Source organism: Melospiza georgiana, unplaced genomic scaffold (genome assembly GCF_028018845.1).
Source record: "Melospiza georgiana isolate bMelGeo1 unplaced genomic scaffold, bMelGeo1.pri scaffold_29, whole genome shotgun sequence".
Classification (NCBI taxonomy): Eukaryota; Metazoa; Chordata; class Aves; order Passeriformes; family Passerellidae; genus Melospiza; species Melospiza georgiana.
The window spans coordinates 5,018,971-5,031,898 of NW_026652215.1; the positions used below are offsets into that span (position 1 = coordinate 5,018,971).

At 47.8% G+C, this 12,928-nt stretch overlaps 2 protein-coding genes across 2 annotated transcripts in view; one reads left to right on the plus strand and one right to left on the minus strand.

Moving 5' to 3' along the window:
- LOC131096396 (zinc finger protein 271-like) overlaps positions 1 to 12,928 on the minus strand; it is a 459,223-nt gene that overhangs the window by 104,547 nt on the left and 341,748 nt on the right. The gene's annotated exons all lie outside the window — the stretch shown is intronic.
- Positions 4,546 to 5,478, plus strand: LOC131096470 (olfactory receptor 14J1-like). The gene has a single exon (XM_058044808.1). It carries the CDS (start codon positions 4,546 to 4,548, stop codon positions 5,476 to 5,478), a length of 933 nt encoding a protein of 310 aa, XP_057900791.1.

A 12,928-nucleotide genomic window follows, 5' to 3' on the forward strand; every position in this document is an offset into this window, starting at 1 on the left:
AAAATCTTTTGCCAGGCAATCATATTTATAAGGCTTTCCTGTCTCATCTTCCCCAGCATCTGCTTCTTTTCATTTTCACCACCCTTGCCCTGAAGCTGGGGAACCAGAAAGGTTTGTCACAGCCACCCTCATTGCGACCTTTGCCACCCAAACAGAGACCGTGACATTTAGTCTCATCAGAGTGGTTAGCTGATGGATAGACCAGTGCTCCCCAGGATTTTGGATTGTGTCAGGCTGGCAGATTCATCATTGTTTTGAGGGATCTCGGCCAGGATCCCCAGGGACAACGACAGTTTCACCTGTATAGGATTGCAGGTGGGTTTAGGGAAACGCAGGGCAATTATTGCCCATTTTACCACTGTGTTTTTACAATATGCACCCAAGTGCCATTATTGATTTGGGGTGTTCCAGTGGCTGTTCCACCTAAGGTGGAGAAAGAGAAAAATGGGCAGCCAAATCTCCAAAGTAGAAAAGTGCATATATGGATGCTCTAAGTTAATTCTCACTGATCATGACCAAATATCTTCAAAGAACAAATAAAAATCAATTGTGAAGTAGATCATTAAAAATTTTCCAGATGCCCCTGAGCCTGACTGTCCTCCCTCCATCTTGGCTCCTCCACTTCCTGCTACCACAACCTTCTCTTCCGCCCTGAATGAACCTCCAGACTCCACCCCCAGAACTGCAGGTCATGGCCCCACTTTCAATCATTCCACCTTCAGCCTGGGCCATGCCTCCAGAATGCCAGCCCAGTTGTTTGCCATCCTAAATCAAGGCCCTTCCTCCCCAGCACCTGACAAAATGGCAGTGCCCTTTGCCTCACCCTCCGGCAAAAATATAACCCCATGGTCACAGATACTAAGCCCAACTGTCATACTATTTCTAATCCAAATGTTTCTCCTCCAAGTTATTCTTCCTCCTTAAAAAACAGTTTGGATTCCCCAGAGCCGCCTTGCCCCTCAAACCCAGAAGATCCCCAGGAAAGGATCCAGAAAGAAGCAGTAAAGGAAGGAGACTGGCCAATAGTCTCGAAACTCCTCGTTGCCCCGGTATGTTATGAAAGAAGGGGGCAGAATCCCAGCTATCAGCCATTGGTTTACGGGGAACTCAAAGATCTGTGTAGGGCAGCTAAAGACCATAGGAAGGACTTGCCTTGTTTTAATGGACTAATGAGGCCCATAATTACAGCACATGTCTCAACCTCATATGATTTAAAATATATTATGACCATGTTGTTGTCACCTACAGAATACACCCTTTGGGAAGGGGGATGGAAGTGTTTACTAAATCAATTAATAGCAGACTATGCTAATAATGAGGCAAGGGCAGAATTGACAAACAATCATCCAGCTGGAGAAGGACAACACAGCCTACCAGATGATCATGCAGCAGGTGTCTTGAGAGAAGTATTGGATGATATCAAAGAGATGGCTTTGCAAGCTTTAATCCAGATATCGGATGGTAGCACCCCCAATGTGGACTGCCTTGAGTGGCTGCAGCTAAAGCTTTAGGACAATCAGACCATCTTGGGTGCCTGTTAAGTAAGCAAAGCAATGCTACTCCCTCACATTGAGTGGCCTGCTCTCAGACATAGAGACCATCAAACATGCCACCTTGCAGAACAGCGATAGAGTTTTTACTCTGTGCACATAAGCATGGCTGTGTAGACTCTGAGGGTATGTGTTGCATGAACGTCTCCATCCACAGCGAGTCAATCCACAAGAGCATTCAGGTACTGAAGGAAGGGTTGAAGAAGCTTCAAGTGGAAAACAAAGATTGGTTCAATAAACTCTTCCAATCCTGAGGACTAAAGGGTTGGATGATGTCTATCTAAAACAGGACTATTCATTCTCTTAGTGGTTGTTGTTGTGTTGTTAATTTTCCCATTTTTGTTGGGATGCTTTTAGAAAGTCTTAGAAAATTCTTTCAGTTCCATCTTTGTTGTACAAGAGAAAAGGGGGAAGATACCCAACACAGGATCCTCATGGACTCCTTGGACGAGAGAATTGGAGGCCAGGATGGCACAAAAAGGTCTCAGAGACTCAGTGTCAGAAGAAAAATCCATAAAAGTACCTAAAAGTATCCTTAAATCCATAAAGTACCTTAAAAACCTTGAGTATCTCAAAGTGCTAAAGAGCCCTACTGAGTGTCAGTGCAAAGCTCTCAAGGGACTTGTTAAAGCAGATAATTGGGGCCATGATTGTAAAACCTCTCACACAATGTGTATTAAAAGGGAAACACCAAGTACCTTAAAATAACTGAAGTACCCTGTAGTATTAATGAGCCCAACTGAGTGTTGTTACTGACAAAGCCTCTCCAGGGACTAAGTACAGCAGATAATTGGAGGCCAGGATGGCAGAGACATCTCAGAGACTCAAGGCAAAAGCCAAACCCAAAGTTCTTTCAAAATCCTGCAGTCCCTACAGGGAGCATTCAGGAGCCCCCAGGGCCATTGTTGAGCAAGGCTCCCCAGGGACTCCTTCCAGCAGATCCTTGAGGCCACTGGGATGTGGGCTAGGGGGAGATGCTGAGGGCAGGACAAGGGGCTGACAGTGCCCAGCCTGGCTGAGGCTGTGCCAGGAGGCCTCAGGGCCTCAGGACAAGGTGTCTCTTCCCAGGCCTTGGTGGCACAGACACTGCTGTGCCCCAGGGCACCAAGACTTTGCTTCTCTTTGTGCCCACCTGTCATCACTGCCTCCAGTTCTCTGCTCTGCTTGGGGCCTGGGGACACTTTCTCAGTTGTGTCCCTCAGTGGGACCCATTAAAAGTCCAAGAAACTTTGCAGTTGGATTCTGACTTGGAGTTCTGGAGAAGTTTCTTCAGCTCCCTCTCAGGGACTGATGTTCAGGGCCTGAGCACAAAGCCCCAGAGGCTCATTCAAGTCCTGGTGCTTTGTCTGTGCTGCTGAGCTGGGCTGGGCTCCTGGCACAGAGGCAATTCCTGGTAACCAAGAGGAGCTTCAAAAGCACATTTCTCTTGATGAGCAGCTCTTCTGCCAGCCCAGCAGGGCTGGGACACTGCCTGCAGCCACCCCGGGCACAGCACAGAGGCACAGAGAGCTTCAGTCATTCAGGGCTGGGAAGGTGCTGAGAAGTGCCTGGGACAGAATCACTGCCAGCCCTTGGCACAGGAACTCTGGCTGCAGGACAATGCAGCTGCAGCACCTGCAGTGAACTCCTAAAGCTGGAACATCCCACTGCCTACAGACTCTGTGAGTACTACTCTGGGTATTTCTGGTGCAGGGGAGGTGAAATGCTCGTGAAGGTCTAAAATGCTGAGGGGTTCTGATCAGTCATACAATATTTCTAAGATAAATATTTTGGCAAAAAAAGGACATTTCCTAATACTTTGTACTCAGTTTCCTACTAGTGGAGAATGGCAGGGAGGAGAGATAAATATTAAAGGTTGATTATGAATTTTGACAAATTCCTGAGACATCTGAATTGTTACTTTAAGTGATCAATAAGTTCACAGAGATTTGGGGTCTGTGAGTGCTGGCAAGGAGTGATCAGGCACAGGGAAACACCTGCAGGAGGGAAATCTCCAGGAAGCAGAGGGAAGATCAGGCAAGGAGAGAAAACAATACCCAGAGATGCTGTGGCAGGGAGAGTTTAGAGATGCCCACAGGATCCCCTGCAGTGCAGCCCCTCCCTCTGAACAAGCCCCCTCCCTCCTGTGCCCCCAGCCAAGCCTTTGCCCTCAGGGCCAGGGCTTCAAGGCGTGCAGCCCCTCCTGTGCAGGCAGAGCTGCAGCAGAGCTGTGGGGCAGCTCTGCAGCCCCGGGCCCAGTTCCCTCTGCAGAGCACAGGGCTGGGAGCAGCTGCTTGGCACTGGGGGCTCTGGCAGGGGGCACAGCTGGCTCAGGGTGACGCTGTCCCCAGAGCCCGGCTCTGGGCAATGCTGTCAGTGCAGCCAGGGAAGGAGCTGCATCTTCCTCCATCCAATGCCATCATAAGGACACTTGGAAGTGTCCCTGAGATTTCAGTCCAAGCTGGGGGCTTCAATCCAGGGTGCAAACCTGTCCTGGAGCATTTCTGAGTTATGAGATTGATGGGGAAAGGCAGAGGTGTTGTGACACAGAAAATGCTGCTGGGTTGGTGAAATGAGCAAAGTGAGTCCTTGGCTACAAATGTGGAGCTGGGCTGTGGTGGATGCATCTGCTCTAAGCGGTAGGTGGTGGCATTTTAAGGGAAGCATAAGAAGGTGGTCACCTTCCACCTGAGAAAGTTCAAAGCCCAAAGAAACTGAACAGGTCAGAATGACAGACCATCTCTCCTCAGTCTGCATTCATCATCTTGACCCAGGGAACTCACTCTGTTCTCCCTGAGGGCCTCAGACATGCTTATGGTTTGATATCCAAAACTACCAGCAGAGACATGGGGGGAGCTTATGAAGAAAACCTCAGAACTCTTAAAAATTAAAGACAATGTCTGTGTGTTACCGAGGAGGATGTATGGGAAATGGCCTTGATTTTGTTTACAGGTACCTCCCCTAAGTCTTTACTGTCCTTTCTCCATGAACAGGTCCCCATGTGCAGCCCCAGCAAATGTCCAACAACAGCTCCATCAGGCACTTCCTCCTGCTGGCATTGGCAGACACGCGGCAGCTGCAGCTCCTGCACTTCTGTCTCTTGCTGGGCATCTCCCTGGCTGCCCTCCTGGGCAATGGCCTCATCATCAGCGCCGTAGCCTGCGGCCACCACCTGCACACGCCCATGTTCTTCTTCCTGCTCAACCTGGCCCTCAGTGACCTGGGCTCCATCTGCACCACTGTCCCCAAAGCCATGCACAATTCCCTCTGGGACACCAGGGACATCTCCTACACTGGATGTGCTGCTCAGACCTTTTTCTTTCTGTTCTTCATTGGAGCAGAGTTTTATCTGCTGACCATCATGTGCTACGACCGTTACGTGTCCATCTGCAAACCCCTGCACTACGGGACCCTCCTGGGCACCAGAGCTTGTGCCCACATGGCAGCAGCTGCCTGGGCCAGTGGCTTTCTCTATTCGCTGCTGCACACAGCCAATACATTTTCCTTGCCCCTGTGCCATGGCAATGCCCTGGGCCAGTTCTTCTGTGAAATCCCACAGATCCTCAAGCTCTCCTGCTCCAAATCCCAACTAAGGGAAGTGGGACTTCTTGCTGTCAGTGCCTGTCTGGTATTCAGTTGTTTTGTGTTCATTGTTTTCTCCTATGTGCAGATCTTCAGAGCTGTGCTGAGGATCCCCTCTGAGCAGGGACGGCACAAAGCCTTTTCCACCTGCCTCCCTCACCTGGCCGTGCTATCCATGTTTATCAGCACAGCCACATTTGCCTATTTGAAACCTCCCAACATCTCCTCCCCATCCCTGGATCTGGCCCTGTCAGTTCTGTACTCAGTGGTGCCTCCAGCCCTGAACCCCCTCATCTACAGCCTGAGGAACCAGGAGCTCAAGGCTGCAGTGTGGACACTGATGACTGCATGCTTTCAGAAACATTAAACTGCTGGGCAATATCTACATATAACTTGTAATCAAAGTCATCTTTGCTACTTCTTTTTTGCTTAAGTGTGGAGGTTCTTTTCTTTGTTTTATGTTTAAATATAGTCCAGAAAAAATGTCATTGTTTCTGCCATTTACTTTTTTTTTTTTTCTCTCCAACTTGCCTGTGGCCACAGACTGTGTCAATGAGGGGCTGCACTCTGGGTGACTTTAAAGTAAATAAAGGAACTCCCAGCCAAGTTTTCTGCAGAGATGCCCTTGTGTTGCCTTCTCTGGAGCTGCAGCAGCAATGTCTGTGTGCAGAGTTGGGGCAGATCAGGGCTGGCCCAGCAGCTGTGCCCAGCAGCAGCAGCAGCACTTGGTGTTGCCAGTGCTGCTGCCGTGGCCCTGCCCCGCTGCCCTGCTGGCCCTGGTGTTGCTGCAGGGCCTGAGTGCTCTCGGGGCCGGGCACAGCCCTGGGGGTGGCAGTGCCGGGGCTGCAGCAGGGACAGGCCATGGGCACTGCTGAGGCAGCACTGATGCCTCAGCCCAGGGCCTGGGGGCTCCAGGCTCCTTGCCCAGGCTCTCTCAAGAACACACCCAGGCCAATGCTCAGCACAGAAAACCCCCGTGAGCAGCCCCAGGCTGGCTGTGGGCAGGCTGGGGGCAAACAGCATGGCTGGGGCTCTGCAAGGGCCCTGGGGCAGACGGGAAGGAGCAGCAGAGCAGGGGCTGATCCATCCCCAGTGTGCTGGACAGCTCAGGGCAGTGGCCCAGAGCATCCTCATGGAGCTGCCAACAACATCCCCCCTCTGCAGCCCTGGCCTCTCCCCCAGCTCACACAGGTGACCCATCCTTGCAGGCACAGACACGGCAGCACTGGCTCAGCAGCCCCTGTTTGCATTCCACACAGAAGGGGAGCACCCCCATGCTTTTGGTGTGGGGACATGAACCTGAGGGAGCACAAATGCCATCAGCCCCTGGGGCCAGCAAGGGCTGGGGGACACCAGGGAAACCACTCAGCTTTGTCCGGGCCTCTGCAGTCAGCCAGAAAGTTTGTTCCCATCAGCTGGGAGTTTCCTGTCCCACTGCAGACGCTGTTGCTCAGAGCCAGTGCTGCCTGACAGCCACCCCCAAACTGCCCTGAGCATTTCCTCTGCTTCACATTTGCTTTCTTTACTCTTCCTGATACAAATTTCTTCTAATTCCCCACCCCAGGGGACCCAGAACTCGACATAGCACTCGAGGTGCTGCCCAACCAGTGCTGAGCACAGGGGAAGAATTCCTGCCCTGCTCCTGCTGGCCACACCATTCCTGATCCAGGCCAGGAGCCATTGGCATTCTTGGCCACCTGGCCACATTGCTGGCTCATGTCCAGCCTGCTGTCCATCAGTCCCTGCAGGTCCCTTTCTGCCTGGCTGCTGTCCAGCCACTCTGTCCCCAGCCTGTAGCACTGCAGGGGTTGTTGTGCCCAAAGTGCAGGACCCAGCACTTGGACTTATTAAACCTCACCTTGTTGGATTTCGGCCCTGGATCCAGCCTGTCCAGGGCCCTGTGCAGAGCCCTCCTACCTCCATCCTCCATCAGATCCACACTCACACCCAGTTTGGTGTCATCTGCAGATTTGCTGATGTTGGACACATTCCCCTCATCCAGACCTTTCCATGCAGACATTGGAATCCACGCTGGCTGGCTCTGATCCCTCGGCCATCCTGTGGGTGCCCTGGGATGGCACTCAGGGTGATCTGTTCCAAAACCTTGCCGGGCACCCAGGTCAGGCTGACAGGCCTGGAGTTCCCCAGCTCCTCCTTCCAGCCCTTCTTGGGGATGGGCTCACACTGGCACCTCCAGTCCTCTGGGCCCTCCCTGCTGAGCCAGCACTGATGGTAAATGATGGAGAGCAGCTTGGGGAGCTCATCCACCTGCTCCCTCATCCCCCTGGGATGGATCCCATCTGATCCCACACACCTGTGAGCATCTGAGTGGCTCAGCAGGTCCCCAGCTGCTTCCTTCTGGATTACAGGGGCTGTTCTGCTCCCTGTGCCCATCCACCAGCTCAGGAGAACACTTTTCTTGAGGACAACTTGACTTATTCTTGAAAACTGAGGCAAAGAAGGGGTTAAGTACCTCAGCCTTTCTCTCATATTTGGTAACCACATCTCCCCTAATAATGAATGGAGATTGTCCTTGTACCTTGTTTTGCCATTAATGTACTTATAGAAACATTTTTATTATTCTTCACAGATGTGGCCTGGTTAAGTCTTAAGCTTTCACCTGTCTAATTTTCATTTTGCATGAGCTAACAACATCCTTAAACATATCCTGAGATACCTACCTCTCTGTCCGAAGGTGATGCACGTTCTGTTTTGCCCCAAGTTCCTGCAAAAGGCCCATCACATACAGAATGTCACCTGTTGGCTAAATCACGCCTCAGAGGAGGAAAATACAAGAGTCTATAAATTAAAAGAGGGAAAGCAAGCTAGTAAAGTAAAAGAAGAAGAGGCTGGGAAGGCTAACAAAAATTGGGACCTCCTTGACCACTTACTTCACCCTACCCTTGCAGTACCTCAAATCCTTCCTCCAATTCTTCTTGCTGTGGACCCAATTCCTCCTCCCCTCCCAGCTGTCATTCCTTTACCACCTCCTAACCCAGTTATACCTCCAACACCTTCCCCTCTACCCTCTCCTTACTCTCTTTACCCTTCACTACTGTCCCCTTACCTCAACCATCTCATGCACCCCTTATTCACCAGCAAGTTCCTGCTCTGCCTCCCACAGCACAAATGAGAAGCCAAAAAACATCTCAGAATCTCATGCCCAAGAGTGAAGTTACCCAGTCAGCCTCCATAGCTGATGTTGTAACACCCGGTCCAAAGTGGGTAAAGTGGAAAAATTGTTCCCCCTCAGAGAAGTTCCCATGGGCAGGGTGGCCAGAGAGATTGGATTTGTAAATGCTCCCTTGACTGCATCCAAATTAAGGAATTTTAAGAAAGAATTGCAAAATTTAGTGGAAGACCCAGTAGGAATAGCAAATCAAATTAATCCATTTTTAGCCCCCAATATTTATACATGGGGAGAATTGAACTCCACCTTTAACATCCTATTTTCCCCAGAAAAGACTCGATTAATAAGAACTGCAGGAATGAAAATTTGGGAGCAAGAAAACCAACCCAGGCCCCCAGGTGACAAAAAAAAAAAGCCTTTAGTGGAGCCTAGCTGGGACTCTAATCAAGAAGAGGAGAGAAGGAACATGAGAGATTACAGGTCCCTGATGACCAGAGGGATAAAAGAATCAGTCCCTAGAGGGAGTAATACCAGGTTAGCATTTAACAGCACCCAGGAAAAAGACGAGACCTCAGCACCATGGCTTAATAGGGTAAAGTAAAACTTCCAGATTTACTCTGATGTTGACCCAGATAGCCCAGAAGGCCAAGTCCTTCTCAAGGTACAATTTATAAGTAAATCCTGGCGTGCTATCAGATGAAAGTTAGAAAGAATAAAGGACTGGCAGGAAAAAAGTATAATGAACTGCTGAGAGAAGCCATAAGAGTATATCTGAGAAGAGAAGAAAAAAAGACAAAAAGAAAAGCTAAAATTGTGGTAGCCATAGTCAGAGAAAGTGGAGGAGCCAACAAATACAGGCCAGTAGAACCACTTAGAAGAGACAAAGGTTTCATTGGACCAAAAGGGACTAGGGCTCTACCCAGTGACAAATACTGTTATTACTGTGGAGAGAAAGGACATCTAAAGAGAAATTGTAAGAAACTCCAATTAGATGAAGCCATAGCCTGGGAGCAAGAAGCTCTAGAGAACATCTTAAGAAGAAACGAGAAGTATGCAGAATAGGGGTGTCAAGGGTTGTATGCCCTGGGGAATTTAATGAATCATCTGGAAGAGCCCTTTGTAAATTTCGAGATTGTCCCCAGAATGATGAATTTGAAGTTTTAGTTGATACCGGAGCAGACAAGTCATGTGTGACTAAAATAACAACAGGAATCACAGTCGGTAAAAAGGTCTGCAAAGTACGAGGGGCCAAAGGAGAACCATTGGAGGCCCAGATTATAGAAGATGTAGAAATTAGAGGAAATTCAAGAAAGTGTTGAGCTAATTTCATTTACATCCACAAGTTAGGTTGTTATTTATTAGGACATGATTTACAAATCAAATTGAGAACTGGAGTAATCCCAAAAGAAAGAAAAATGGTAGTACAAGTAATGGTCTTAACAAAGGGAGACATAGATGAAATCAATCCAAACACATGGATGGGGGAGGGAAAAATTGGTTGTTTGAATATGCCACGAATAAAAGCAGAGATACAGAAAGACATCTCCCCCATTCAGGTAAGGCAGTATCCAATTTCCCCAGAGGGAAAGAAAGGACCAGCCCCAGTAACTGACCAGCTATTAAAGGAAGGATTTTAGCACCATGCATGTCTCCACATAATACTCCCATACTAGCTTTGAGAAAAGCTGATGGAAGTTAACGATTAGCACAAGATTCAAGAGAAGTTAATAAAAGAATGCTTGTGAGGCACCCGGTAGTACAAAACCCGTACACCCTTTTAAGCCAAGTACCTGAGGAGCATGCACGGTTATCAGTCGTGGATTTAAAGGATGACTTCTGGGCATGTCCCCTGGCTGAAGAGTGCCGGAACTGGTTTGCCTTTGAATGGGAGGACATTGAAAAGAAAAGAAAACAGCAACTAAGGTGGACAGGTCTTCCCCAGGGGTTTAGAGAATCCTCGAATCTCTTTGGCAAGCTCTAGAAGAACTCCTAGAACAGTTTAAACCTGAGAATGGGGTAAATATTTTACAATATGTTGATGATTTACTTGCATCAGAGGGAGAACAAGACAAAGGTAGAAGTTCTAGCATAGAGTTCCTAAATTTCTTAGGGGAAAAAAGCCTAAAAGTATCACAAAAGAAACTGCAATTTGTGAAACAAGAAGTAACAGATCTAGGACATATAATCACCCAAGGGTATAAAAGGTGAAGCCCCAAGAGAATGTTGGGAATTCTGTCCATCCCTGCCCCAAAGACCAAAAGAGACGTTAGAAAATTACTAGGTTTGTTTGGGTATTGCAGATTATGGCTTGATCAGTATAATAAGAGTGTTAAATTTCCATATGGCAAATTGAATGAATCAGAGCCTGTAACCTGGACCTCAAATGACAAGGAACAGCTTCGGAATCTGAAACTTCAATTGTCCCCTGCCCCTGTACTGAGCCTATCAGACCTTAAAAAGATCTTTGACCTATTGGTAAACATGGAAGAGGGGACAGCTTGCGGAGTCCTTACACGGGACTGGGGAGGATGCAGGAAGCCGGTCGCATCTCTCTCCAAGTTACCAGATGCAGTAGCCAGAGGGTGGCCAGCTTGTGTGCAAGTGATAGAGGCAACAGCCACGCTAACAGAAGACACACAGAAACTAACCTGAAAGGGGAAGATTCGGGTTCATACCCCACACAATGTCAAAGATGTTTTAAGTCACAAGGCCTCTCAGTGGCTAACCGACTCCCAAATACTAAAGTATGAAGTCATCCAAATAAGTACCAAGGGCCTTGAATGTGTCACTTCAAAATGTTTAAATCCAGCCCAGTTCCTCACAGGAGAGCTGTTAACAGACCTGGAACATGATTGTTTAGAAATTATTGAAATGCAGACTAAAGTGAGAGAAGATTTAGAAAAAGGGCCGCTCCCATATGGGAGAATTTTATTTACAGATGGATCATCACAAATGGTAGCCAGTAAACAGGTCTCAGGGTATGCAATCATAGATGGGCAGAATACGTAAGTTGAGGAAATGGGAAAGCTACCCTCAAATTGGTGTGCCCGGTGCTGTGAAATCTGTGCCCTTTACTAGAAAAAGACAAAAGAACAATCTATACTGAGTCCCAGTACGCATTTGGGATTGCCCATACATTTGGAAAAACATGGGAAGAACAGGGGTACCTTAATTCTAAAGGCAAAAATTTAATACATGAAGAGCTAAGAAAATTAATAATAGAGTCCCTGAGGAAACCAACAGAGATAGCCGAAGTTCACATAGATGCTCATCAAAAAGGGGACACCCTTGAAATAAAGGGAAATTGATTAGCTGATCAAGTAGTGAAAGAAGTAGCCTTAGAACAAGGTAGTCCAATTAAAATTCTTTAGATAGAAGGAACACCTAGTGGGGAAAGAACAGAGGAAAGACCCACCTTTGGAGAGAAAGAATTAAGAGAGTTAGAAAAGATGAGAGGACAGCAAAAAGAAAATGGAGAATGGTGGACCCCTGATGGACGGCAAATTTTAAATAAAGCTCCAGCCCGAAAGGTGATGACAGAGTTCTATGAGTTGACCCATTGCGGAATATAAGGCTTATGTGGCCACTTTCCAAGGGATCATATGTTCATGGGAGTACATACCATAGCAAAGGCAGTTACCAAGGGATGTTTAACTTGCCAACAAATTAATCAGAAATTAATGAGAAGAGTACTGTCTGATCTGGGGGAAGAGAGTTGGCCTTGCGGCCGTTCCAAAGTGTGCAGGTAGACTTCACAGAAATGTCCCCTGTTCAGGGATACAGACACTTATTAGTGACCGTGGATCACCTCACCCATTGGGTAGAGGCGTTCCCGACCAAAACAGAGACAGCCCAAGCAGCCACAAAAGCAATCCTAGAAAACATCATTCCCCAATATGGGTTGATAAATAATGTCGATTCTGACCGAGGTCCACATTTTGCTGCCCAAGTCTTAAAATAAGTTGTTGAAGCCCTGGGAATGAAATGGAGGTTGAACAGCCCATTGGCATCCCCAGAGCTCCGGAAGTGTAGAAAGGATTAATAAAACCATCAAAAACACGTTAACTAAATTAGTTACAGAAACCTAGATGAATTGGCTTAGATGTCTACCCTTAGCACTGTTACAATTAGAACAAGGCCTCGAACATGTATAAGAGTCTCACCTTATGAAATGATGTTTGGACTCCCCTTCTTGACAAGCCCGTATAGCACGGGAATTTATCCAGAAGGAAAGACAGCCACCCAAAAATAGGTAAAGGTCATAGGAAGGAGATTCAAAGATCTGAGGAAAAAGGGCTATCTCCCTCAAACCTCTCCCTTAGACACTAAGGGACATAACATCAATCCAGGGGACTGGGTGTTAGTTAAATCATGGAACTCTGCACCTTTAACCTCTAAGTTTGAAGGCCCTTTTCAGGTCCTACTCACCATCAATACAGCCATACGACCCAAGAGAAGGGGTGGACACATATAACCCAGACTAAAGGACCTGCACCACCTCCCACTGAAGAGTCAAAACCAACCACATCTCCTACTAAGTCTCCTAATGAATGGACGGTGACTAATCACTCAGACGATCTAAAACTAACCCTCCAGAGGAGACCTAAAGACTATTAGAGAGTGTTAATAGTCAAAAACTTGTTAAGAACTGTTTAAATAAACAAAACTTGTTAAGAACTGTTAAAAA